The sequence below is a fragment of the Thunnus maccoyii genome, chromosome 14 (genome assembly GCF_910596095.1).
Source record: "Thunnus maccoyii chromosome 14, fThuMac1.1, whole genome shotgun sequence".
Taxonomy (NCBI): Eukaryota; Metazoa; Chordata; class Actinopteri; order Scombriformes; family Scombridae; genus Thunnus; species Thunnus maccoyii.
Genome location: NC_056546.1, coordinates 25413249 through 25440845, shown reverse-complemented (window position 1 = coordinate 25440845; position 27597 = coordinate 25413249). Strand labels below are relative to the sequence as shown.

At 40.0% G+C, this 27597-nt stretch overlaps 2 protein-coding genes across 3 annotated transcripts in view; one reads left to right on the top strand and one right to left on the bottom strand.

Moving 5' to 3' along the window:
• The window catches only part of LOC121911885 (inositol polyphosphate-5-phosphatase A), a 148359-nt gene extending 133733 nt beyond the window's left edge, over positions 1 to 14626 (top strand). Inside the window, exons 13-16 of the mRNA XM_042433815.1 lie at positions 8686 to 8797; positions 11538 to 11606; positions 12405 to 12492; positions 12823 to 14626. Of these exons, the coding sequence (XP_042289749.1) occupies positions 8686 to 8797; positions 11538 to 11606; positions 12405 to 12485 (262 nt within the window). The 3' untranslated portion in view covers positions 12486 to 12492; positions 12823 to 14626. The remainder of the gene's footprint in view (positions 1 to 8685; positions 8798 to 11537; positions 11607 to 12404; positions 12493 to 12822) is intronic.
• A 1478-nt stretch (positions 14627 to 16104) lies between these two features.
• On the bottom strand, positions 16105 to 24089 carry nkx6.2 (NK6 homeobox 2). 2 transcript variants are annotated; one of them, XM_042433531.1, is made up of 4 exons: positions 24017 to 24089; positions 19022 to 20019; positions 18289 to 18461; positions 16105 to 17916 (listed from the first exon to the last, which is right to left on the bottom strand). In XM_042433531.1, exons 2-4 carry the CDS (start codon positions 19452 to 19454, stop codon positions 17668 to 17670), a joined length of 855 nt encoding a protein of 284 aa, XP_042289465.1. In that variant the 5' UTR covers positions 19455 to 20019; positions 24017 to 24089; the 3' UTR covers positions 16105 to 17667. The 2 variants fall into 2 exon arrangements, with proteins under 2 accessions (XP_042289465.1, XP_042289466.1); XM_042433532.1 differs by having other exon boundaries at positions 19022 to 19398; positions 24017 to 24078.
• Positions 24090 to 27597: the final 3508 nt, after the last annotated feature.

The window sequence follows — 27597 nt, the reverse complement described above, 5'->3', positions numbered from 1 at the left end:
GTGTGAGTTTGAGATTAAGTTATCATGTGTGAGAGTGTGAGAGTTCGAGACTGAGTAGGTGTGTGTGTATGTGTGTGTCAAGGTTCTGCAAGTCCCTGTTTTTTAAATGACTCTGTGTCTTAATCAGGGACCCCATTTACATCACTTTGCATAAGTGACAGGTGGATTTATTGTCCTTTTACACTGGCTGACTTTTGCACCTATCCATATAATACTGAATCATCTCTCCACAGGGAGGAATGAATGTGCTGCTGTGTGAGAATACAAATGATTTCCACATACTTGAGGTGATGATGAATCAAATAGATGAAACCCGGGAGCAGCATATGAAATTTGATTTGATCTACTCTGTGTGCGCGACAAACCACATCATTGTCAGCCCTGTAATGGGTAGCAGTGGCCTAGTTAAACTTAAACAACCCCCTCCTCCCACTTCTCACATACACACACCCCACACACACACACACACATGTACTGGAACCCCTCCCCCTGTCAGGTCTGCCTTGTGCTCCTTGAGCAATCAAGCCTCAACGATTGTTCTCCATCACATAGCCTGCTCCGGACCAGCCCCTCGCCATCTGTGAGGTTATTACTCTTTTTAATGCAGGCCATCAAAACACACCCTCACCAACACACACCCTCACACACACACACACACACACACGGCTCACTTTTGTTTAAATCTATAAATCAATACTAGTCACAAACATTTAATCTGCAAGTTAATTCTGCCTGTTGTCCAGTGGTGGGTAAGAAGTTGTCACAAAATGAGACATGCTGTCAAGGATGAACTGGATAACACAAACTGACTGATTGGTTCCAGCTACTCATGTACATACGTGGCAGTAGCCTCAATCATCTCCAGCTTTTTTACTAGATAACCACAGCTGAAGCATCCCTGGCCAACAGCTCCCATTTACATTTTTTGGAATGCACATCCAGTTTTTGGCCGACATAGATTTCTGCCTCCATATTTACACACTTGAATTCTTCCCCCTGCATCGCTGCAGAGGCTGCAAGCTGTAAAAAGCATATCGCTTTACTTTCAAAAAGTCGTCTGTCAAAGTTGGCCGTGACAAGTCTAAGTACTCGGGCACCGAGGTGAGGAATTTGCCCATGCCTTGTCACAGCTGGACCTGGAGCCAGTCGGCTGCCGTGCAGTGATAGGCCGCGGGACCGCTCATACACACACACATATAGTCATACACAGATTTCTTAACCAGTGTACTGTGAGAGAATAGATGAGTCTATTAATCAGAAACCACTCATTTATTTAGACACAGTTTCTCCATCACGTGTAATGTATGAGACTGCAACCAGCCATTAGATCATTATCTTTACATAGGCTGCAGCATGGCCATTTGACTGAAAATAATGGTAAGTTTTACTGTACATTATTATACTTTTGATTTCATATTTGAAATGGCATAACTAAGGTAATATCCCCTAAAACATACTAAGGCACAAGTAACTTATTCATGCATTGTGATTGATTTAAAGGAAAGCTTTTAGTACTCCTCTGATCCGATTTCTTTGCCCTTTTTTTGCACAAGATCGATGCAAAAATTGAATCGGGACCCCAGCTCAGGAGGAAATGCCGTGGACAATGAGGGAGCAGTGGAATGTATTCTGCCTGTAACATGGTTACTGGGAATGGGCTTTGAGGGAGATTTTGAGTGACATCAGAGCAGCGGTACAACTCCATCAATAGGCAAATCATGAGTGATTTCAGGGCATGGAAATGGTTTGGAAATCGCTTACGGTTGGTGGAAGGAAAAATGGGAAAAGCCAGGAGTAGAAAAGGCAGTTGCTGTCCCATATCTGTTGCAAAGTGAAAAAGTGGGACAGAGGAAGAAGCCATGGGAAATACATATACAGTACATAACATCTGGGAATTCACTAGAAACACTACCAGTTGGTATTTTTGCATTTGCATAGATGTATAAATGTGTATCTTTGGATGGACAGTGGTAGCATGGAAATTTCAACCTCTACACCAGCTCGGAAAATCTGGGCAAAAAGGGTGAATCAGTTCAGTCATTCTTTCCCCTCTTTCAGGAACTGCTGTTGCATGTTGGGCATGTGCTTGCTATAAACGAGTATTTGACTTGCTCCGAAGTTAAGAGTGTGGCTTACCATTAATCTAACATGACTTGGAGTCTACAGCCATGCTAGCAGCTCTGTGAAACACTGCTAGTAGGCTCTAAAATTTTCACAATGATAATGCTAGCATGTTGATGATTAGCAGGTTTATGGGAATGTCATGGGTCTTGGAGGTATTCGGTCATAAACCAAAGTATTGGACAAAATTAAATTTTGACCAGATGATGGTGCTAGATGAAGAGTCAGGAGATCAGAGCTATAACAATTAATCGTGTGGGGACCATGAATGTGTGCACCAAATTTCACAGCAATCCATCCAATAGTTTTCGAGATATTTCAATGAAGAACTGAAAAGTCAACTTCACTGTGGTACTTGAGGAAAAGTCAGAGGATCACCAGTCATCTGGGAACCATGACGTATCAGATTATGTGCTAATCCATTGAGTACATGTTGAGATACACAGTATCATAGCATAAGTGAAAGTATTTACTTGTTGGTGGTGCTAAACAAAAAGTCAGGATCACCAAAGTTGTTGGAATGTATCCTCAAGGGACCTTGAATATCTTTTGTAAATATCATGGCAATCTATCTGATAGTTGTATTTCACACTGAACCACAAATGTGAACCTCATGGTGGCACTAGAGAAAAAGTGAGTAGTTCACTAAAGTCAGTAGGATTCATCTTCTATGGGACATGAATGTCTGTACTAAATTTCTTCGCAATCTGTCCAGTAGTTGTCAAGATATTTCAGTCTGTGGACCAACCGACAGTCAAAAATGTGCAGAAATGTTTTGTTTGGGAATCAACTAGTACAGAGAAAATGTATCCTTATAGCATGTATTTTTCTCATTTGTTCCAATGCTCAACCATACTTCTGTTGTAGTATATATAGACAGAATGATGGGAATGCATGAGAGGGGAAAGGATGGCTCCAGTCCCATGTGTCTGTGTTTGTTAAGTCTAGACATGGAACGAAGGAAAGGAGCAGAGCATGGCCCGGGGGTCAGGAGGTGAAGCCAGTGAGGAGGCAGAAACTGATAAACAGTTGTGTCTTTACTATTTGGTGCCTGGCAGGAAACTCAGAGGAAGCACCCTGGGACCAACCTTGGCACATTAGCATACATTTTCCAAACGCTGCAGGACTATGAGGACAAGCCAACAAAGTGACTTGCCTGCTGGGAAAAGCTACAACTTTCAGAGGTTCATGAAGGAGGAAGGGGGAGGTTTGAAAGCTGATATCAGGCAGAATGACTTTGCTCTTTTGGAGGAGAGGAAATTTTGATCAGGTGACACAAATGGCCACCTGCCAGTTCCTCCATAACTGCTAATAAGTACATATGAGTGAATTATCAGAGCGGTGGAGAATTCCTCAAGACTCGTTTTGAGCTCATTGGAAGTGCTCACACAGATGGCTCTCCTGTATACAGTAACTGTCCTTGTTCTGTGAATAACACTCTTCATACAGCTCCCGTGATCTCTGTAGGCCTGTACTAATGATGTCATCCTCTCTCAATGTGTAGTTGTGTATTTGACCGTGATCACATTGGTCCTATAGCCCTGCTATTTGCATCCTATATGAAGGAGGCGTCTTGTTCTCTTCAATGTGAACAGCCATCCTATACTGGATGTATGACTCCATTTAAGGAGAACCACAGATGTACTTTAATGACAATGTTGGGTTAAAGCACTGCGGCCGAGGCACTGTAAGTGTGTGGCTCGTGTTGGCTCACATCAGCCACAGGATCCAGCGTTACAGGCTGATCTACTGAACAGGAACATTGTTTTAGAGCCATCAGAGCATCCATCATTCTAACTACTAGAGAGCCTGTGAAAATGATGAGGGGCCATTGTGGCGATAATAGCTGAAGATTGTCCACTGTCATGTGTCATTGCCTCTCGTCTGAGATGATGCCACTGAAATGGAGGCTTTGTTTAAAACAATCTTACACAGAGACGATTAAATGGATGCCATCTGTGTCTTCGTCTTCATTTAGAGCAGCTAAAGGCAGAACATGTAATAGCCGAACCCCAGCAGGCTGTGAGCCATGAGCTACTGATGGCATTTCATTCTGTTTGTACTGCACTATGCCAATGTTGTGCCTGCGAGCCTCCCAGCTCTACAAACTGAAGCAAACATTCAGCTTTATTGATAGCATTTGGCTGATCTTTTTGAATCTGTGTATGAGTGTGTGTGTTGTGTTTTGCCAAGCCTCCCCTGACAACGGCAAACAAACATAGCTGTAGAGGCAGCGAGTCATTCCTGACTTTTTAGCCAATCGCAGCCCTGCCACAGCCACTCCAACATCCCATGAGGCTGTTTAGCACCCTTGACCTCATGTCACTGATAGTATGACTCTTATCTTTGGCTTCCTGCCCTACCTATATTCCCAAGTTTATATTGCCCTCATTAAATACTGAACAACTGAATAGTCCACTGTTTGGCCTGTCACATATTTGTCATTATTTAGAACAAGGTAATAGCTTTCGATGGAGAGATAGGAGAATATGGGACAAGGAAGTCTGGCCTGGAGCAGTCCATGCCAGGAGTGTCTGGTCCTGGGGAGGCCGGTTGGTAGCCCAGCCTAACTACAGTATCTCAGTTTTTTAGTTTGTCTTATTCCTTTTGTGGTTGAATCTTTTGATTTTCTATCCTCCTTTTCAAGTGATATCTAAGTTTTATTGTTCATTGTTTTAAGGAGCTAAGCTATTCAATGTTATACAAATAACGTGTGGTGTAGATACAGTAGCTTGTACAGCACTGTAATGAATGTCTCAACAGCCTCTCCCTCTGCTGGGTGAGGCTGAGTGACACACTAAAGGTAGGGCCTGTGCTCACTTTGCCAGTTTTTACTGTGGCGAGACAAACAAGCTGACACCAGCCGGAATACATGTAAGTAATGTGTCAGCGGCCCAGTCAAACATTAAACCCTAAACCAAGCATAAATGAATCAGCTCTCAATGGGTGCTAGAAGTTCTCCATGTCTGACCGTGCACACACATGTCATCTGAGATGTGGTCAGCAACACCAAAGAAGGAGCCAACAAGCCAGAAAACAGTATTCTTATGTCAAATTTTCTCAAAAAGTAACTGTAAGCAAGTCAGGTTGCACCACTATATAGGTTTTCATGTAAGGAATAGTTGTTGAGGAAAGCAGAACTGTCCGTATTTGTGACATTCTTATTGGACGCAAGTTATCCGTTTACACTTTTATGACCTAGACAAAGTTGCAAGACAGATATTTCAGTCTTCAGACCATCAGTAGGGTCATATCTAGAACTTTTCTCTAGTCACTTTTTCGATTGCGCACATTTGCAGCATGTAAGCATATAATGTACTGTAAGTTTTAATTAATTTTATTTTTTAAACTTGGTCACTTGGATGTACAGTATGTTTAAAGGAACTGGCTGCACTGTGCAGATATTTTTAGCTCTGTCACTTTTGGACTCATCTGAAGATCTATGCACCTGCAGAACAGTTGAGTATACTGTAGACATACAGTACATAGCCTTATATTTCACAAGATTGGATTTAGTAAGTGCTGTAAATTTCATATGTCCAAATTAAACAGTTTGGCCTTATAGTAATATTTTGTTGGATTAGTTAACCTTAAATTTTCTTCAAAAGATCCTGAACCCTACAGAGTAGAGTGCAATTTATTCCCTCAGCCTTCTTGGTTGAAGACAAATCCAAATCAGTATTATTTCCCATGATAGTTATTCCACTATTTTGAATTGTATGTAAAACCCATATTTCCTCCATTTCTGCTTCAAAATTCAAAAAGTTCAGTCTAAACAAAATTCTGCACATAGCATATATGAAGCACTACCCGTGGTTGTGAATATCCACAGTCGCTGTTTTCTGACTGCGGTGCACAAAAAAAGTACAGAAAATGAGTCATAGCACATGTAATTTCTTAATGTCTGCAAACTATCAAAACATAATTGGTCCTGTTGAGTTGCATCACTTTCAGGACAGAATAACATCTACAGCACCTGTCAAAAGTTGGGACACACTTCCTTAAGGGAATGGGAGGGTGTGTCTAAACTTTTGACTGGTACTGTATCAAATCATAATTTGTTTGCCAAATATAGCAACCCTGCTTGTATAATAACTGTCACATCTTCCGTGCCTTTGTTTTCAACCCCACTAATGACAGTTAATGGCTGCATTTTCCTATTAAGACCTTTCTGTTTCAAAAGGTGCTCTCCTAATTTAGTCATTATCGGTATGTTAGCGCTGGGACCAGAGTTAGTAAAGCTTTATATGTGGCTGTTTGCATGTATGTTTTGGACATACATGCTGTGTGTGTGTATGAGTGGGTGGATCCCTTGAAGTACAGCTTCCCCTCCTATACAGATACACAATTGTTGGAGTTATCAGCTTGACCCATTAATTAGTGTAATTAGTCTTGCTGTGGGCGATAAGGGTCTGATAGGAGCTGACGGCCTCCAGCCCACATGCCCTCTTGGACCGTTTACCTTCCGCAATAAGTTTGTGAGCTTGCTAATCGGACACATTAATCACTTTGGCCCCAGCGCGCCATTCCACTGTTTGCTGTTGCATTAAGACTTGTTATCTCTATTGGAGCCAATGGAGGGTGCGGTAAAACAGAAATGGGAACAACCTATACCTGCACACACACAGGGACGCAGAATGGCCCTTTAATGGCCATTGTTGAGTATTTTAATCAGCTTTTACAATGGCTTTCTGTCATCAAAAATAACTGAACGAAGCAAAGTTTTGTCGCTGAAGTGCTCGGGGGAAGTTTGCTATCAGGAGGGAGTTCATTGTTTGAAGGAGGTAAGGGGAAAACTTGATTTTCTCTCAATCTCTTTAACACCAAAATGACCCCAGGCTTGTTAGTCAATAAAGCTCTAACAGAGTGGCTTCCAGACCCTGATAGCAGGATTGTTCACAGGCTGTTTAAGGCCAGGGTCCGTCCCTCAGGAAGCAGGAGCATTCAGGCCACCCTGAAGTCAAGCAGCTCCAGCAGCCCTTTGAAGACTTTGCTCTTTTCCACCCTCACTTTGCCTCTTTCTGTCTGATCCGTCTTTATCCCCTCTCTTCTGCCTCCCTGTCTATCTCTGTTTCACTCATCCTATTCTTCATGCTCTCTTTTATCCCGGGATCACTTCTTTAGCCCTTTGATTAGCATACCAAAACCCCCATGCATTTCCCCCATGGTTTAAGTGCTATTAATGCTAATTGGAGGCAGGGAACTTCTCTAAGTAGCTCTCCACAGGTCTGTTTGTACACCTGGTGGGGGGGCTCTGTGTGTGTGTGTGTGTGCATGTGAGCCTTCTCATGCCCCAGCCTTAACCCCACAAACACAGACCACCACACACACACACACATTTGTTCACAGTTTACAAAAATGGTCACCATATCACAGTGTACTGGTGTTAGACCAGCTGTGGGATAACTGTAAACACCTGGAGTAGTGGTGCTTTTCTTACAACATTCATTTTTACTAGTGAAAGCAGTAAGTCATAGTACCAGCAGCTCTATCAGTGTTAGTTACAGTGATATGAATGCAGGCGTGTACATGCAAAGCAATCACAACAAATACTCATTGAATGTATTCTGCCTTAGCACAAAGTCCAATTAAGTTATCAGAGCTTGGCAAGACTAATGAATCAAAAGCACAGTGTGTGTGTGTGTGTGTGTGTGTGTGTGTGTGTGTGTGTGTGCGCGCGTGTTTATTTTATCATTAGGATATCACCGTCCTGGGAGAGGAGTCACTTTGTGGTACGCTACGGTTAGCACGCGTGGCACTGAAGGAGCAAATTGGATTGGTATTACAGTATGTAAGCCCGCTCTTACATCCTGATGAGCGCCGACAAACAAATTGGATTGGTGGCGTGTAAATCTGAAGCAGTTTGATGAGCCGAAGGGGCAAATTGAATTCTCAACAATGTAAATCTGTATCAGCTCGATGGCTCCTCGCCCGACTCCAGCCCCGCCGTCGCTTAAATCATGCGATTGTTCCCTGCTGTTCCAAGATACAATCTCTCTTGGCCATTTCCCGCCGCACCTAATCTGTTTTTGATGACCGTGTAGGGATGTAGCCATACATATGGGCAACTGAATCTCCTTCTGGCCCGCTCCATCTAAATCGCTCTCGTTCTTTCTTCTTATTTTCCCCCCATCTCCCTCTCTCTCTGTCTCTCTCTCTCTCTTTCTCTCAAACACACACTCACAACCTGTACAGTTGGCAGAGAAAGATTGCTTTGATTGAGCCATCCATGTGTGTTGATTCAAGAGATTACTCAGATGATTGGTCATACTAATGGACCTCCTGTTTTCCCGGGAAAACATTTTGATCTGTCTCTGAGATAAGGCAGATGACGTGACGTCTCATATTTATTGCTCCTCTGCAGCCCTGCTGATTCATATGCATCACAGTTATTGCTTTCCTGATTGGCTTTCCTTTATTGTCTTGTTCTTTGTACAGCAGTTTGTTATTCTTGTATAGTGCTATGCATTTATTATTCTCATTGTAAAGTTCGTTTTTATTTGGATACAACTTTTATGTGTAGAAATTACCATAAATGTTTTTTTTGCTTGTGTGTGTCTTCAGTTATCCATACAGTGAAGACAGCAATCAGGGGAAGGAGTACATGAACACCAGATGCCCTGCCTGGTGTGACCGAATCCTCATGTCTTCTACTGCCCGAGACCTGGTCTTAAAGGTGAGCTTCATCCAAACTGACGCTTTTTATCCAATTCAGAAGCTTTTAAAATCCAGATTTCCTACATATTGTGACCAAAATGTCAGCAGTTCTCCCTCAGAAATACAGGTGCCTTTTCATTCATCACTCTCTATTATCTACAGCTCCATCGTCCTTGATCCACACTGTTACCCGTGCTCTTTCCTCCCCCTCCTCTGTCACTTCACAGATGGAAGGATGCGGTGTCTGTGAATATTAATTTGGAGCGCTAAGCTATGGGTCCACCAAGACAGTATATATATCCCGGCACTTATAGAGTTCCAGTGGGCCCCATCTTCTTCATAAAGCCACAGATCTGTCTCCCTCCTCAGAGAGTCGAACCCTGCAGGCCCCCCACTCCCCTTCAAATCCATCCCAGCATTGTAAACTGCAGCCAATCTGCCACCTCCCCCCCCCCCTCCTCCCACAGCCTGTGCTGCAGTCTGTTCACTTCTGACTCACTATTTTGTTTGCTGGATTACTTAGAAATCCACCATGCAGCCTCGCAAAGTTTTCCCAGATTTTTTTTTAGCTGTGTTTTCCATGAGACAACACCTTTTCATCTGGAAAAAAGCCACATTTTCAACCATTTTTAGATCCCGAACTCTGGATTCTAAGCACACGAGCTGTGAACTTTAAATTTAGAGTCTTTTCAGAGCTGCGACTTGCAGGCTTTCATCTGTTAATGTGTTTGAAAGAGATGCAGCAGTGTATTGTACACTAACGGTCCACAGCAGGGGGCCGCTCAGGAAGTTTGGCTTTCTTTTGTCCACCACAAATGAGAAATTCCTTCCTGATCTTTCTTCTTCACTGACTGAAGCCACACTAAAACAATAACCGTGTATTACAGTAAGATGAGAAACACAATGGCTAAAGTGTTTTTAAAATGATGACACCCCCGTTTGTTTCACATATCACCCACTTAATGTGTCAGAATGATGTCAAAAGTGATTCACGTGCACACAGCTGTTTTGTTGTTTGCTTTCTTCTCCTCAAGCACCGGCTAATTGCTTGTAATGCAGACAGTTAGTGTGTTCGCAGATTGGCTGATGATTCACTGAGCACACACTCTCAGGCTCCGAGCATTACAGATTGTTGAGACATAGGTCCGTAAACAGCCTGGTGTGTGGCGTCATCTATCATGGCACGGTCGGTTAACTCGCCATCATGTTATTTTCTGCTTGCCGAGCCCTAACACGCCAAAGGTTGCCCGCTGGCTGTGCAGCGCAGCACCAGCTCCAGGAGTGCCGGTAATGAATGTTTAGCCGAGCGAGCGCTCCCTCTCTGCCGGAGGGCCCCGGGTAATTTGTTTATCTGTCTAAAGATTATGCAGCCCGAAAATCCACAATTTTATGCTGCCTTTGTAAATTATCAAGTGTGTGTTTGATGAATGTATCTCCGGCTTTGGGAGGCAGCGGCTCGGGGCCGGCCGCCAGACAAATAGAGAGGTGCCAGTGCGTGGCCTGCTAGAAAAGGTAGAGTGAGGTGGCGGCACAGCGCGTGCTGACCCCGCTCCCCTGCAGGATTGGTCTGAAGTTAATTTGGATTTCACTCTATGGTTCATTCTCAAGCTCTCTGTGTCTTTCTTCTGAAGCGCCAGCACAGCTCACCGAGTCACAACTGGTAGCACCCACCAGCCTCTGTGTGTGTGTGTGTGTGTGTGTGTGTGTGCGTGTGTGTGTGTGTGTGTGCGTGCGGGGGTTGGGTGGCTGTTTAAAAAGTCTTTAGTTCAACCAGACAAGTATGATTTATACTCCAGTCTGCAGATTCATGTCTGAGTGGGTAACAGCTTCTTTGTGTGCAGAAAGTGATATTGAAACATGATTCCCTCAGATAGGCACTTAGATTATGGTGGGAGTGTATCTGGTCGAGAGGCAAATGCCCACTTTGTAAATTACTCCTCCTTTTCATTTCTCTTCACCGCAGTGCATACGTTTCAAAGTGAAAACACTTTCTAAAAGGTGCGTTCAGTTCAGTGGATGTTTGTGTTTTTCATAATTCAGACGCTGTGCTGCTGCTCCTTCACAATCTGTGAGAACACTGAAGAAAGAAAAAAAAAGTCTTTGCGATGTTTCCTGAGTCATCAATAAATGATTAAATCTAGCATCATAAAAGTTTGATTAAACACTTGAACAACATGATTGATACAGATTTTTTCACTTTCTGTTGGTTGTGATTCTTTTTTTTCATGTGAATTGTCATATTTTTACTAATAGTTATCCAGTCTAATAGTGTAGAATAAACCTTTACAAATTCATATTCATTCAAACTGAATGGCTGAGAATCCCTGTAGTGTACATAGAAACTAAACATCTTACGGCATGTAGCAAATAAACCACAGAAAGTTGCCGCACTCATGATAAAATTAGAATGTTATCGACACATCATATATTTTGTTGTTGTGAAAACTGTTATTTGACCTCTACAGTGGAGCTGAAAGCCACGTTTGAAGCTCATGTTTATCTGCTACCTCCAGGTTACTTTTACTTCCTGCTAATTGTGTTTAATGAAGCTCGTACATTGATTGCTCATCCATGAACGTGTCATAAAAGCCGACACAAGCCTGTAATGGTTGTACAGTGTAAACACAAACACTGTGCTGCTGACTGTGCATCCTGTGTGTATTCAGTGTGTAACACACGCTGCGCCGCAGCACCTTCATCTAACCACTGTGATGTTTTGTTCACTGCTGTACTCAGGTTTTGGTTTTGTGTCTCTGCAGCCTGAAAATGAAGAGAAGTCTATAGTCTATGATAACATTGGGCCCAATGTCTGCATGGGGGACCACAAGGTAACAACAGGGGCTCTGCTCACCTCCTGTCCTCCCTCTCTCTCTCTCTTTCTCTGTGTCTGTGTCTGTGTGTGTGTCTGTGTGTGTGTGTGTGAGTGTGTGTTGTGGTGATTAAAGTGTCCGTGTGTGATTCAGGCAGTCTGCCTCTGGAATGGAAAAGGATGGACTTCTCTCAACACATCTGCACTTATTTTAGGGAAACAGCTATGTGTGTTACATATTGTATGTCTAAATATGAACATATGTATGAAATATTGACATTTAATTTCACTTATCAGCAGCTTTATTAAAAAAAAAACAACTATCTGCCCTTTAAAAAAAAAAAAAAAAAAGCCAAACAGTAGGCGAGAGGTCACAGCAGCAGAGAGGATTTATTTTTCTGTATAGAAAGTGTTGAACACTGTCGCTTCAGTCTCTGCGGTGTCAGACAGAAGGTCTTCCGCTGAAAGAGAGGCGCCTTAAGTCAGGTCTTTCATCATTACTTAGTGTGACACAGACAGTAGTGTGTGTGTGCGAGGTGACCTGTGCACACTGACAGCCACTGCAGCGGCCCTCACCTCCCAGCCACACACTACTGCTAAAATCACAGCTGGCTATGTTTAAAAAATGTCCGATGTAGTTAGCACACGGGCCCAAAAATGCACAGCGCTGGTAGTGTGAGTTTAACCTGTGTGTCCTAGGAGCTCAGAGAGGGAAAAAGAGCTCACACTTGTCCCAAAGAGCATTAATAAAGTCTTCTGTAACTGCTCTCTTTTTTTTCTTTTTTCTAACTCCGATTTGTCTCTGTCCCCCTGCCAGCCTGTCTTCCTGTCCTTCCGAATAACAGCGGGGGCAGGTAAACCTAATGCAAATAAGCACAAGTGTTGTGTGGTGCAGTGATGTCGTGGTAAATATTATTTTTTTCTTTATTATAATTCTTTCCATTGTTGCTATTGTTTGCTTTGATTTGCTTGATTTTTCATTACTTTGCACTAATGTTCCTGAAGGCAAATCTGCCTTTTTATTTAAAATAATTTATCATTAAACTGATGATAAATACCATCAGACATCATGGTTGCTGATTGCTTAAAATGCTGCAGTCATTTTAAGACATGTACTCACAAACTAGCTGCATCTTGTATTTGAACTTTGAAAAGAAAAGAGTGGGTCATTTATTCTTTGAAAACAATATGTGAGTGTGTTGGAGTAAAACTTTTCCTTTTCTTTTTCTCCACAGGGAAGTGTTGCCAAAGGGGGGAGAAGATATTCCGTGAAGCACCTCTATGAAAACACAAGGAGAAACAAACAGGACACCAACATACACACATATATACATATATATACACACACATACTCACACACACACACACACACACACACACTTTGCACAAGCGTACACTGAAGAACCTAGACAAACTTTTCAGCAGTGCTGATCAGTTGCAGTTGTCCTGACACCTCATTCATATGAAAACTCAGTCGTTTTCTCTCCATAAAACACTTGTTGAGATGTGGACTAGCACCCGAGGGCCCGGCTCCAGACAAGACACACATCGCTGACCTCACCGTTGCCATGCAACCCCATTCCCCCAGAGAGAAAAAAAAAAAAAGAAAAAAAAAGAAAAGGACGGACGACTCTTTTCCATGCCACAGCCTCGTTGCCAAAACTCTAATTGAAATCAGTCCTACTACATACTTTTAGACACCGTACTCGCCATTTTTAGGTATGCCTCTATGTATAGAAGCTACTTTCCATACAGTATGTAAGGTGTTTTAAAAAAAGAAAAGTGCAATGCAAAAAAAGTTGTATATCTATATTGTTAGGTTTATTTGTACATTGGACAGTATAACATAGAGTTGTTGATGGTTTTAGTGCCGTTCTCTTTTCTGACCAAACTTTGTGGTCCTTTTTTGTTGGAATAGATGCATCTTTTCAGTTTATTTCAACTGTTTCTATATATATATATTTTTTGTTTTGAGTTGTTGTTGTTGTGTGCACAACACACTGCCATGCCTGACACATCAGTTGAGTCTCATTTTATATACTGTACTTTTTAAAGAGATAATTTATAATTCTTACCAAAATGTTTATGCTGAAGCGTGTGCAGACAGAGTGACTGTTTGGGTGTTCCTGCAGCCACAGTGACCTTTGAATAGTCAGTACAAGAGAAGAGAAACAGAGCAACTGTTCAGCCAACGTGATTTATTGCCTATCCAAGAATGTTTTAAGCAGTGCCATAGACCATGCAAGTATATAAGATAATGTTTCATATATAGCACTCTCACATTATTTCATTATTATTCTTACTCTAACTTATTTCTACTTAATAATATTATGGTTCTGAATGTGATATTTTAGATAGGCTTGGGTATCTTTAAAATGTAAACTTTTTTTTTTTTTTTTTTTTTTTGGTCTATTTTTGTTACTGCATTATGGTGCCAAGTATCCTACACAGACATGAAGTGTGTAAGAGTTATTAAATACTTAAGTCAGACGGTAAAGGTATTGATTATGAAATGTTAAAAAAAAAAATAATAGAGAAACTCTAAATGCGGGGAAAGACCAGGAAGACTTGCTTTTTATCTGTTTTCTATGTAGCCTTCATTGCAAATAATTTGAGCATTAAATGAGGCGATGGGAGACGGCTGTTATGAAACGCCAGCGTTTCTTTTTATCGATTTCATTTACTACACTACAGATTTCAGACTGTGTGAAGCCGTCAGATTGATCCTCAGTGATTTTTTCTTTCATCTAAATCACCGCAAGTGGAAATGATTTTGTGCCTGCAGCAGAATTTATGTTGTCTTGTGTGATTTGGTTCGTAGGCAAAAAGTTTAAAAAAAAAAGAAAAAGAAAAAAAAAAGAAGCCCTGCTTGTTTTTGTTCCTGCTGGTCATTGTGTATACTGTAGGAGTATAAGCCGCAGTTTTCCTTCACTCCATCTTATAAAAAGCAGATAGAGATTTTATTCTAGCCCCTCTGGACGGCCTGGCCTCTACTGTAGGTGATGCAGTTCTCAAGCAATAAAAACCATTAGAGCTCAACGGCTGTTTGTCCTCATTTTACCTCTTTACTACAATAAGAGTTCTAAATAAAAGGCTTTCATCAATGAGCCTTCCACAAGAGCATCAGAGTATTATTACACAGTGACAGGCCTCACACACACACACACACACACACAGCTCTTCTTTCTGTCACACCAGTTTGAACTGGCTGATGATGGGCCTCCACACCAGCCTCAACGAAAAATAACATTCCTTTGGGTTTATCTACTTAGATTTTATTATCACCGCATTTGTTAATATTCCCGCAGGATATGTTGTAAAAATCTGATTCCGTGCATTAAAAGAGCGAATTCACGCTGTCAAATGTTTGGAGGCCCTTTAACGCACTTTTATCCGGCTGACGTCATATACATCTATAAGAAGCTGCTTTAGGAATTAAGAGATTGAAGAGTCTAATGTAAATAGAAGAGAAGATATTTTGAGAGTTTTGGCTTATATGAACTTATCCAAAAAATTAAACAATTCAGAGTTTCACTAATAATCTTATGACGGATTCTATACAAACACACAGACAAATCTTAAATTCAATTGGGGGAGATATACCAAATATATACCAAAGAATAAATAATCATCATTCCACGTGTTGGAATATAAATGTGTATATTTATCTTCATGGTGGAGAATTTAAAAAGTCACTCTTACATATCGGGGCTTTTATCAAAGTACTTTTCTTTTTCGTTTTCTTCATTCTGAATCACATCATATAGATTATCACACTCACTCCTAAATGGGATTAGATTTTATGAGTGCTAATATCTGATTGGTTTAATCCAAATGACACGGTGCATAAAGCTCCCATTGATTCAACCTACAGAGAAGAATCCAGCTGTAATACTTGATTATGGACAGAGAGGGAGCACTTCTGTCAAGCGTCTCTATGCTACTGGGTTTGAGTTGAACACAAATCTATAACTGTTTAACAGAAACCATTATAAACCCATAATCGATAGTTTTCTTGGATATATTTACAATAAATTCTACTAGAGGTCAGATAGCAGGACATCTGGACTGTAGAGCTTCATTCTGAGTTTGCAGGAAACATGAGTGCAAAATCAAACAGCCGTCATTAGAACGAAGTGCGCGTTTCCTGCTTTGATTCCTTAAAATCATTAAACAGCTGCACCTTTAATAATAATACTTTTCAAATATCTAACAGTGTATCATGTGCTACAATATTAATGTTTTATAGAATCTGTATTACTTAATGTAACCTGATGGAATAAATTATTGAAAAATAAAATTTAAGTTGAACCTGAAGGAAAAAAAATCGAAAATGTCACTTTGTTTTTTGGTAAAAAAAAAAAAATACGTGAGCTAAATTAAATGTATTGTGAAATTATTATTGTTGTTGTTGTTGTTCTAACTTCAGGTCCTTGTTTTCCGTGCAGTCTGTAATATAATATAATCCCTCTCACAGCACATCAGCGTCACAGTTACCAATAATGAAATTCAGTTACTGATAGTCATGAATTTATCTTTAATTTATATTAAGCCCATACATTAAAACAAAACCCATAATAAAACTAAAATGCTTGTTAAATAATTTATTCATAATACAAAGTGTTTTTTCTTCCTATAACCTTCCCGGAAGCAATAATACTCTCTTTAATAGCAACATAAACAATGTCCAGTTTTCTATTCCGCTGTCTGATGAGGTAAAAACATAAAACTCTTCCAAATGAAACCAAAGAAAAGTGTGTACTGTCATGTCGTTAAAACAAGCTGTTTTTTTGTTGTTTTTTTTACAGTGATTATTTACAGCAGTTTGTGTCTTTACATTTGTGTGCCGGTACTGAACTGAGAATTGTAAAACGTGGAGAAATGGGCGACAATCAGGAATAAAAAGGAAGCAGCAGGTATATTTGAGAGGGAAATAAGCGCGTCAGGGCTGCGGGGGAGAAAAGGCTGCCACGTTTCCACTGGTTCAAACAACATAACTTATTCAGTAAAAAATATATACAATACAATCTGACGTACATTTTTCATTTTCAGGCTGCAGCACCTGCGCCTCCTCTCACCTCTTTATTCTCTCGCCTTTTAGGACAGTGGATACCCTGGTTAAACTGAGCTTTAAAAGCATCACAGGCCCCGTTTACACCTGCCATATTACACATGCGTCTGACATCCGGATCAGTGTTGTGGCTGCTAATAAATCAGCTTCAATAAAAGCAGACAGTCATAGATGAAAATCTCACCCACCATCCCTCAGAAATGAAGCCTGTACATAAAAGTGGTTGCCTTTGTTTTCACCAAAAACAAAAAACAAAAAAACAGATTTAAGCTGCCCAAAAACTGTGTGCACTTTTACTGCAAAAAAAAAGAAAAAAGACTGGCAATTATGTACTTTTCTTCCAAGTGAAAATATTATGAGTCTTAAGATTTATATCATCAATTAATAAGAACATTCAGCAGTCTCATTCAGAGCGAAATGAACGACCTTCATGACTCTGTAAGGTGACAAAGGCTGCTAATCATTGAAGGAGAGGTGTAATGGAAAATAATGTAACAAGTGTGTGAATTACACTGCCAGAGTGGAGTAGCATTACTCGTGTAATAAGAGTAATGATTCACACTATTAGTGTGAGTGTGTGTGATAAGCCCAACACTGATCCAGATTGTGTGTATATAATATTTTGTTTACATTTACACCCGTTGTTAAAACTCCACTTGTATGCGTAAAAACTGAATTGCGTCGCCAAAACAAATTTCCTGTCCCAATATTTTTGTCCTTTCAGCTGACATGAACTTGTCATTATGAGTCTTCTGATGGTCCAGTTCTGACAGAAGTCATATCTCCGTTTATACGCGTCTGTAAGTGGATTTGGATTCACGTTTTGGTGAGCGCGTCTTCAGTGCGTCTCTTGCTTTTTACGCGTTTTCTTGCTCTGTCAAGACAAAATGCGATCACCTCGGACGCATGTTCATAATGTCAGGTGGAAAGGGGGTCGGAAAGAGTGCGACAAAGTCTCTGTTGGACCCTTTGGCCCCCCTACTTTGCCCCCCACCCCAAGCTGTGGGCATCACAAGGTGTCCGAACTGTTACTGCAGGGGCTGATCAGCGCCAGGTTGGTGGCCTTGTGCTTTTTCAACAGTCTCGTGATTTTCTCGTCGTCTGAATTTGGGTCCAGTGGTTTGTTGTATTCGTCGTCGTCCTCGTTATCCGAGCTCTCCTTCATCTTCTCCGTCTCAGAGTCGTGTTTCTTCTTGGCCGTGGCCATCTCTGCTGCGTGTCTCTTCCGCCATTTGGTTCTTCTGTTCTGAAACCAAACCTGTTGAGAAGGGAGAGACGCGCAAAGATGCTCAACAGGTCCAAAAATAAGAGAGTAATAAAGTGAAGGCACAAAGAGAAATGGTTCACTAGTTCACACTAATCATAACAGGTGTAAATAGTCCTGGATATAACTTAATCACGTTATATATCATATATTATTAAATAACACAATAATAATAATTACAATAACAATAACAATTATTATTATTTTGAGAAGGATAATATAAGCAAGTTGTAAATGTAATTGTTCAGTAATAACTCATTTTCTTGGCCTGCGCAGCCAAAAGTGGGATTTCTCAGATTGCAGAGAAGCCACATGATATTTTCCACATTTGCCAAAAATTCCTCAGCAGGTGCTGACAGTCTTTACCTTGACTTGACTCTCGGTCATTCCTAATGAGTAGGCCAGGCGGGCTCTCTCTGGGCCGGCCAGGTATTTCGTCTGCTCGAAAGTTTTTTCCAGTGCAAAAATCTGCTGTCCTGAAAAAGTGGGTCTGGAGTGTTTCTTCTTGCCGTCCTTGTCCATCATTAAGTTAGCTTGGGCTGGAAAAAGATACATAAAGAGGTTTATTCAGACTGGGAGTAAACATGTTATTTTACACTTAATGTTTACACATTTACTCAACAACCATCCCTCAACTAAAAATGTGCCTAAAATATTCCTAAAACAGCTCAGAGTGTCTGAGCTGCATGAGTTTACTGACAAACTGTCTCGTGTGTAACTACAAGTTTATAAAAATATTATTATTTTAAAATATCACATTAGATTCCTTTATTGCTCTAATATGGAGTTATAATGTGTCTTTGATGCTCAAAAATAATTTTAATTGGCTAAATTACTTAATGATTTTTTATTCTTTTGGTACAAGTGCAATATTCATAAAACTATATTTAGATGCTGTGATGTTTGTGTGAAACTAGGCCTGTATGTAAGTGTAGTTGTTTATGTTTGTGTAGCAGAACTCTTACAGGCCTAAAACAGTGTCTAAAATAAGAAACAAAGCTTTATAAAAACATCTCACAGCCTCGTGCATAATTCTTGACTCTTTCTGAATTTAAACTATTCATAAACGCGCAAAAACGGACAGAGAACCAGGACTTACTGGGACAAGGAACTCGCGGGTCCCTCCAGGGAGAACCCTGCATCACCCCGGGCCAGAAGATGGGCGCCCTCCCCGGCAGCTCGGCCAGGGGCTTCGGGTACCGCGACACCGCCGGGCTGAAGTACATCCCCGCTGCTGCGGCGGCGGCTGCGGTGGTGGCCAGGCCGTTTATCCTGGGGAAGCCGGAGAGCAGCTGTCCCGCAGTGGCGACGGGTCTCCCCAGGATGTCGCTTATTCCGTGAGGGGTCGCCCCGGCTAAATGAGAGCTGAGGTTGGAGAGGTGGGGTGCCTTAAAGCCCGCCGGGCTCTGCTGCAGCGCGTACGGGAACAGGGACGTCTTCATCTCGGTCATGTTGTGCAACGCCGCCAGCGGGGTGCTGCCCAGGACGAAAGCACTCTGCCGGTTAGCCTCCATCTGCCCGACAGCTAACATTTGTGAACATGAACCACCAAAGTCGCTCGGATAAAAACAGGATATTAAATTAAACTAATATCAGAGTGGATAACGGCACAGAGCGGTCTGGTGCTGTTCTGGAGCCAGGCCACTTCTGCCGCCTCCTCCGGCAGTATCCTGGATAAAGAAGCAGCAGACTCTGGGAATGTTGAAAAACTTGAGGAAAGCTGAACTTCTTCTCTCTTGGGAAGTGAAGAGCTTGTTCAACCCCCAAAAATGTCTCTCCGCGTGTTTGTTTTGGTGTCAGTCTGTCAGCTGGGAGAGAGCTGCATGCGCCCGCCACAGGAATCCTCGCGGAAGTCGGCCGGGCTGATGATGGTTTTAGTGGTTTTGATGGGAACCATTAAGGGCTCGGCCTGTCTTTCCATAAATGGACTCGCTCTATGCTGAGAGTGAAGCGGGACCCGTTGATAACAGCGCAGCCACCTGCACGCGCGTTATTCCCATTGGACAGGGCTGAGTGAAACGGCGTCCTGATTGGAGGAGACGGAAACTCCGCTGCTTCACATGTGCGTCTCCGCTGGACGGGTGCTGCGTTGATGTACTGTCGGAAATGAGAGTTTCCAGTTGAGTTGCATAGGAACGAGCCAACTCAGCGCTAAATAGGACTGACTGGATTTATTCATGATAGATGATGATCCATGTTGCGGAAAAATGGCGTTTCAGAGCAAACCAACAACCGAAAAAAGTAGGATAACGTATAGGTTATTTTTCTATTTAGGCCTCTATAAAGTTCTCTTTTCTGAAAAATAGAATTGTTGTATTTTTATCTGTAATTTAAATGTATTTTAACAGACCATGCTTGATATACATACACAGTTTTCCAGAATTTTTCTACAGTGGCAAATAGCTGAACTATAGAAAATAATCTATAAGCTATAATAATTTTGCTATCAACAAGTAAAACAACTTGATTGTTGCTGTATTTAAGACTTGAAAATTGCGGAAGTCAGAGAGTCGGAGGTGACCGTGAATGCACCAGAAGCTACACTCTATTAAGATCTTTTGCGGCGCTGTTAATGATGCGTCTCACACGGTGGAAATCTTTGTTTCCACATATGACAAAGAGTATACATTTACATTATAAGCTCCTACTGAAGACAGTGTGAGTATATTAAAGTAGATACGGGAGCCGGCGGGGGCGAAGAAGGATGTTTTCGTGGTTTTTAGTGAATTTGACGCAGATTGGAGATTTTATTAGTTAAAATAAAATATCGTGAGACGGTTTAAAGAAAAGCGAATCATTTCAACATTATTTTGATTCTTTAGAATACATACGTTGATATGACATGCAGCTTGGACTTTTCTTCATCGTGTTTTAATATTTTGTGATTGATCCCGCTACTTTGGAAAATGAGGTCGGATAAACCGAGTTATTCCTGCATTAAAGATTACTGTTCACTCACTTTACTCCATCTTGCTGAACATCCCTATTATTTCACGCTTCCCATTACATATTTGAAAGAACTGGATTTTTTTTTTTTTTTTTTTTTTAAAGCAGCAGCCACTGGCCTTTCAGACAACACTGTACTGATCATTACAGAGTATAAACTCCTTAAAGGACAGAGCTCGCTTTTCTATGACTGAGATAATGTGTGTTTTTTCAGACAAACTGCGTTATTACGGTGAAAGTGTGTGAGAAAAAGCGCCAGGCTCCAGTCATCACTCTGAGTGCTGGAATATTTTATGGAGATGTGAGAAGGTTGTAAGAGTGAAATATGGCCACGTTAGCATTTGAAAGGCTTCAGCAAATGCACCTTGCTGCCCATTTGCTCACCGGGGAAAAGATTGTGGATTTTAAAAGGTTTTCAACGCGAGGTGATTCACAATTTTGACTGTATTTCTTCACGATGAAGGGATGCAGTATATACACATTTTCTAATTCTGTAAATGGTCCTCTGTTTCTAATTTATACCCGCATTTCCCCCTGATTATATACATTGATTTTATTATCTTGTTTTAAAGTCTTTCTAAAATGATCACTAGGCCTATTGAAAAACACATATATCGTATTAGAGTTTTTAAGCAGCGTGCTGACAGCGGGTTGCTCAGTCTCCTTCATTTTTGTAAAGTGTCAAGAGTTAAATAAAGCAGTTGCAGGCTGACCCAGTGAGAGATCAATGACTGAAAGATTGGCACTTTTTCCAGTTCATCTGCAGCCAAGACAGCAGCTGCCAGAGAGCCCGTCACCCTCAAACCATCATCGCACTTTAACATAATGAATCATCTCAATTTCCATCTTCTAAATTTACAGGTAATCTAAAATTTAAACCCTTAAACTCATATTTGTAAAATAAATAGACGTGACGCTCACTAAACGATTAGAAGGTATAAAATCCTGATAGATGAGATGATCACCGGAAAGATGATTGAAGCGATATAAAATTATATTTTCTTTCTACGATTTGAACACGAAGACAGTGACTGGATCACACCTAAAATAATTTGTCACATATAATTTAATTAATAGGCTAATTCATTAACGAATCTAGGCTACAATAATAATAATACTATTAATACTAATAATAGACATATGCATATATAATACTAATAATATAGAAATAATAATAACAACAATAATAATACAGAAAATAAATCTGTATAAACCTGTTGCTCAGACGAATATAAAGCTGATTTATGTCGGTAAATTCTATTGTGATTTGTAATAATGGGCTGTTGGCCTGCTGATGGCGCGTACAGCTACCACAGGCCTTTGTCTAAGCACTGAAAGAATAGGTTAATAAAGAGCGTAAAGATAATCTTATGTGAGTGTAATCTCGACACAAATGGGGATTGACGGAGCAGAGGCAGCGAAGATAAGAAGATGTTTGGACAAAAAGACGCTTGTTGGAGTCTGCAGTTGTGTTCAGAGTCACCGAGCAGCTTCAGCACCGGGCTTTTAGTGTCAGTGCCTCTCTGCACTTTCAAACAACAACAAAATAATTATAAACAGTACAGATACATATAGATATAATCCAATTTACCCTGCGTTTACAAATAAAAAAAGTGTTTGACCCTTCAAAATACGTAGGCTACTGTTTTTTGTTTTTTATTTTTAGGTGAGAAGACATCATGTAAAACTACATTACTGTTCTCATATCATCTGCAGTCATTCACCAAGCGGGAGGTCAAATGGAAGAAAAAGCACTGGGACCATTTTCAAACTTGAAATTACACGTACATCAATCAAAGCAGAGGAAATCTGAAATATAAACCTGTATAATTTGGTGAGGAGCGCCCTCTAGTGGCAAAAATATACTTGTTACTACACTGGCTCTCTAATGTCTCTAATGTTATGTTGCTGCTGGTTGATATGAATGAAAACTCTTTGATATTTTGATTTGTGTGTTAAAAGCTGTATGAAGATGATGAGGAGCACTAGAGCTTCACAAAAGCTACTCTTCATAAAAGGATGTAATGAATTCTTCCTCATAAAAAGTGTAGAGTTTGGGATGGACTATAATGTTGTCAGGTGTCTTTTATTAAAAAGGAAATGATGTCAATAACAGTGAGAGTTAGTCCAGCTGCTGACAAGTTTTGTACATCAAAGTTATGATTAATTATAAAACTATTAAATATAATGCTGCTTCGCTGGTCGACTATCAAGAATTAAAACAGACACTAAATAAATAAATATATAAATAAAAACAAAAAATAGACCCCTATTTGATTGAAAAGTAAATCAGTTTCCAACGTTTTTTTAAAAAAAAAAAATCAAAGAAAAGAAAATCAGAATTATTTTCTTTGCTGAGTGCAGTAACCCACTGTTTTTCAGTAGCAGTGGCCTCTCAAGTCATCTTTTTTGTTTGTTTATTTACAGACCAAAATCAATTTCAAATTTGAATGAATGAAAAAATGAATGAATGAATTGTTTTATTTTCGTGTCTGGTCATTTACATGACTGATTCCTCAGGGAATTATTAACTAACAAACCAAACATTCATGTTAACCCACCATCATCTAACAGCACGTTTTAGCACATTTATTACACAAACATATATCTGATATTTTCACCAAAACCAGAGCTGTGATTATACTACACGTTTATATGGTTAAAGACAAATAAAGCAGCCTGATGGACTTGAAGTCAAAATTTCAAACAATTTGAGCATAAAAAAAAGATGTCTAATCCTGCAAATACGGTGCCTTACAGACCTCCTAAAAATTGACAAATCATTGAGGGGCTACAGCAGATTGAGTGAACATATCATCAGGACACATAAATTGATTACAATTTTATCAACTTGGACAACTATAGTCACAAAATGGACCTAGTTCAATTGTATTTAAATACAATAAACTGCCTCTTTTTCCCAAGATTCTTTCAAGAATTTTGTTGTGCAAATGAAAAAGTTAAACTTTGTCCAGAGTTTTTACAAACAAAAAACACAAGACTCTTCTGCTATATTGACACTCCAGAGCAAGATTCTTACTTGCTTCTTATTTGACTGATGAAATCACCAGTTTTTCTCTTCTTCCCTGTCAAATGTGTGTCTGTCTTGTAATTGACATGTTTTGCTATTTTAATAAATCTTGCTGACCTGAATCCTGATCCTGATAGTCCTCCTGGCATCACAGGACTTGTGTTTCTTTATTGTTCCCAAATGAAGACATTCTGACTTGTCATCACAGGAAAGCACAGGTGGAACTAATAACATCAATTATGATGCTGCTCCAGCTCCAGTTATTGCAGTGCAGTGCTGCAATAAGTGTTGTTATTAGTGACACTTGTGTCTGACAGGTCAAAATATCACCTTTAAAAAAAAAAGGGTCTATGCACCCCCCAATTTGGGAATCATTGAATTAGTTATGCCTGGTCTTTTGTGTTCACATTACAGAATAATATTTTATCTGTCTTTTATAATTTTTGTAGAGTGAATTAGTCATTGTCTAAATTGTAACTACATTGTGTAAATTCACAGGAATATAATTTGCTAATTTTATACAGATTTTCTTCTGTAATAGTGATGTGAAACCTCATTTCACACTGGAGGAAGGGTGAAGTCTCAGTAAAACCACTAGATGGCAACCTGCATCAAGAAGAGGGCCAAGAAACTCAACAGCCTCCTGGTTGTGTGCCTGGATCGTGAGTAGATTGCAGCCTGATGTCTCTGCCCTCATGTATGTCAGTTTGACTTGGACATACTGTATATCAGTGGTGATCTGAGAATATGAATCAACTGCAGATTGTTCATAACAATCAGGTGTACACATTGGTTTTACACACTGCAGGCTAAAGCATTTGGTTGCAGTTAAATGTATAGTGCCTGATAAAGATATGATACCATGCATGGTATGTGAATTCCGGACATATGTGGATACTCTGGTGTGGACACTTAACCTACTAAGAAGTCTTGAACAGTTTCAGGTGATACAGTAATGTGAAAAACAGTCCACAGACATTCAGTGTGTTGTTTAGCTTAAACTTTGGGCTTGGGGTTATAGGTCAGAAATATATATAGTACAATTCAGGAAGGCTTCAGAGTCTCTGGGGATACAAGAAATACACAGAACTGGAATTTTTACATTATATAAAAAAGCCCCTATGTACAGAATTTGAAATTGTCTGACTTTGGTCTTCTAAAAAAAAAAAAAAAAAAAAAAAAAATTAGTTTTTTTTTCTTTTTTTCATTTAACAAATTAAACAACAGATTCAGCCATGATTATCCTTGTAAAACCAGTTTAAAGAGGACCTGTGGAAAAAAAAACATTGGAAACCAAGCATTCAGAGCAGTCTGAAGCCAGTGCTTTTTGCTCACAGGGATTACTTCTGCATACGTTTAACTCATTATTTGACACTTTGGTCACATTTAATATGAACATCTGACATTGTAACATTATATATATGGCTAAAAATAGGGAAAAGTATAATAGGTCCTCTTTAAACATTGTCAGGAAGAGAGTCATGATGAGTCCCATCCATCTCAGCACACATCTCTCAACACAAAACTTTCTTATTCTGTCTGTTTGTTTCCATATTTTGCAGTCGTTTGGAAATCAGAGAGTGAAAGCTGCATTACAGCACAGATCAGGGAGCAATAACTTGGGGGACTTGAGGGAAATGAAAGCGCTGGGTGGTGCAGCTCGGCTTTGATTGACCGTAACTTACAAAAACATTGTTTTTGGCCAAGCACGCGGGCAGCCTATTTGCTTTGGCGGAGTAGGACAGGAGGGAACCATACCTTCACTGATACTTAAGGATTATAGAATATCATCCCCCTAAAATTTCCCATGGATACCCATGTGAAGGCTGACTTATTAAGATAAGTTGCCAATTTATTGGTTTGTGTTTGCAACAGGAACAACAGGAAAATGACTCCATAACACCTTGACTGGACAGCATGAGGTAGATTGTATGTGCAGGCTGATGCAAATGTGCTTACAAATAGATTAAACTTTGTGCTTGTAAATGTACTACATATGTAATTGATGATGTTCAATCAACCCATTTGCTATTTTTGGCGTATTGGATTATGGAATAAATGGCAGTTGGCAGCATTCTAATATGTAGGAATGAGCATCGGATTAATTATGTTTTAATAACACTTAATTGGCTGCAGGCTGCACTTCACATAACCAATGGAAATATTGCGGCTGACCTTTGTGAAGGAAATTATTTTATGAATATGTATAAATGCTTGTGTGAACTTGTGAAAGGTTAAAATGCTTTGTGATAGTCATAGAAATCACTTTTTACATCTGAACAGTATGTTCCTGTGTGAAAGGGAGACAAAGAACATCTGTTTATTCTGAAACACATCCTGCCATGTCTGTTTGGGTATAATTACGCATAGAGTAGTCACAACAACTCCTAAAGGTTGGTATGAAACTGATTAAAAGTATTTGCCCCACTGTTTGGGGCTCTTTCCTCTACAGCAGCTTGTATGTCTGTATCCAGTGTGAGTGAGCCATGCTCTAAGCATTAAAGAAAGTGTGACAATTCTATAAAGAGAGTTTTCTCTTTCCTCACTGAAGTCAAGTGCAAGAGGTAAATGACACGAAACCTTACAGATGTGTGTTTGATTCAATTCCCCTGTGAGATGAAGGGAAAGCCAGCCACCTCAAGGTATTGACATAACACACGTGCTGCCTGCAGCCTCATACATCCCAGCTACCTCAAGTCATCAGTGTGGAGATTTAATCAGGTGGGGATTCATGGATGGCAAGCCATGTGACCATAAAATGGTTACAAAGAACAATCCATTTTATATATACATCTACAATTTCAGTTTGACATGTCAAAACACCAAAATCAGTTGAAAACTGATCAGATGTATAATTTAAGATATCTATAAATAAATTCCGACTTGTTAGAATTAAAAGTGAAGCTATTCTTTGGCTTCAAACATTGAGGTTTAAGATTAAGATTAACTTTATTTTGGGAAATTTGTCTTGGGCTCTTCACCCATGCTGCAGCCATTAAAAGACAACATTTCATATACAAAGACAAAATACAAATGAGTTTATAAATAACAAACAAGGTACTAAAACCATTTTACATACAGAAAATATACAAAGATGTAAATAAGTAACATACCATGGTTCTTAAAGTACCTAGGCAAACAGAGAAAATAGTCACATCAATAAAAAACAGAGAAAATCTCTTTTTCATTAAAAATCCCTTACATAAAACATCCAGTGTCCATCCTGGCCTTATATGCCACTATTTAAAAGTTTTATTGACACCGGGATAAATGAATTTTTAAATCTATTTATTCTGCTACGAATGACTCTCCTACCTGAGGGCAGTAGCTGGTACTCAGTGTATAGAACATGGGATGGGTCAGTTACTATCCTATTGGCTTGCCTTAGTGTAGTCTGTTCCTAAGTAGACTGCAGGGATGTATGTTGTTTTACCCTTGTAATCTTCCATGCAGTCTTCATCAGCTGGACCAGTTTGGACTTTAGCAGCACAGAGAGATTATCAAACCAAGCTGTGATGCTCTATCTGATAAGGCTCTCTAAAACTGCCTGATAAAAGTCTAAATTAAATAATAATAATAAATAAATAATAATAATAAATTTTTGATCAATACTATGAACTCTGAGTCGATGTAGGAAGTGCAGTTGTTGTTGTAATCTGCTACAGAGACTGTCCACATGGTTGTTTCAGGTTAATGAA

Excerpts from the sequence above, each read along its gene's own strand:
- nkx6.2 (XM_042433531.1), bottom strand. The coding sequence starts at position 19,454 with ATGTTAGCTGTCGGGCAGATGGAGGCTAACCGGCAGAGTGCTTTCGTC. Across the intron at positions 18,462-19,021 it reads CCCGCGAGTTCCTTGTCCCA|CCCAAGCTAACTTAATGATG; the intron begins GTAAGTCCTGGT and ends ATCTTTTTCCAG. Across the intron at positions 17,917-18,288 it reads TGACCGAGAGTCAAGTCAAG|GTTTGGTTTCAGAACAGAAG; the intron begins GTAAAGACTGTC and ends CCTTCTCAACAG.